Consider the following 994-nt stretch of genomic DNA (forward strand, 5'->3'; position numbering starts at 1 on the left):
ACCCTAAAATATTTATTATTATTATTATTATTATTATTATTATTATTAATTATTATCGATTCTACAAAAACTTCCACAGCACACACTTAACATATTTGGCCTAAATCCCATTCAAATTTTGTAACAAACTTGAGCTCAATAAGACCAGAACCAAGTCCCTTGATCTTGAACAGGGAACCCCAAATTGCAAGAATTTGGCTGCAAATCATCACACCATTCAGTTTCAAGTTTTGGGAAGCATGACAGGATCCCTCTGCCCAGGCTGTCATCTTCGTCTTGAGAGAAATCGGAATGCTCCGTCTCGCAAAAGACGTGCGAAGAATCGGCTGGCTCCAACATCGCCGAATGGTTTCCATCGGGGCTGTCAGAATCGAAAACGTCGCTCTTCGCAGAGCTCGCGGCATCTGGGGTTACGTTTGATGCAGCAGCATTTGGAGTGACAGTCGGATTCTCTGGTTCGACGTTTGATAGAACAATGGGATTATATGGTTCTGTCTTGGGCTTCTTCCGAGACTTCTCACTTAGCAAATGAACCTGTGGTGAAAAAGTAATCTTGTTATTATGCTGGTAGAAACAAAATTCCCCAAGTCGCAACAATTAAGTCACCGCCTTAGTTCGTTGGATGAGTAAATAAAGGATGAATAATACGATGATAATAAATTGAAAGATATTGATAACTCAAGCTAGAACTCGAGCCAAAATGCCTGTATGAATCAAGAACGTGGAAGGAATCATTCAATATCTTTCTGATACCTCGTTTCTTAATTTCTCGTTTTCTTCGTAAAGGGTGTGACAATCTGTCTTCAATCTGTCGTAGCTTGCTTTCAAAATGTCGAATTCTTTCTCGAGATGTTTGGTTTTGCACCGGGCTCGTCGATTTTGGTACCATATAGCGACTTGTCTTGGCAGCAGACCAAGATCTTTAGCTAGCTGAACCTTCCTCTCAGGTTCAAGCTTGTTTTCAACCTCGAAACTTTGCTCAAGAAGCCGGACT

The 994-nt window shown here is 40.8% G+C and overlaps 1 protein-coding gene across 1 annotated transcript; it reads right to left on the bottom strand.

Moving 5' to 3' along the window:
* Nucleotides 1-3: 3 nt before the first annotated feature.
* Nucleotides 4-990, bottom strand: LOC140969863 (homeobox-leucine zipper protein HOX13-like; the record flags this gene model as incomplete). The annotated part of the gene is made up of 2 exons (XM_073431382.1): nucleotides 4-534; nucleotides 754-990. Coding segments are annotated over 2 exons (636 nt in total), but the record flags the coding sequence as incomplete, so codon positions are not given.
* Nucleotides 991-994: the final 4 nt, after the last annotated feature.

This window comes from Primulina huaijiensis, unplaced genomic scaffold, assembly GCF_012295235.1.
Source record: "Primulina huaijiensis isolate GDHJ02 unplaced genomic scaffold, ASM1229523v2 scaffold42827, whole genome shotgun sequence".
Classification (NCBI taxonomy): Eukaryota; Viridiplantae; Streptophyta; class Magnoliopsida; order Lamiales; family Gesneriaceae; genus Primulina; species Primulina huaijiensis.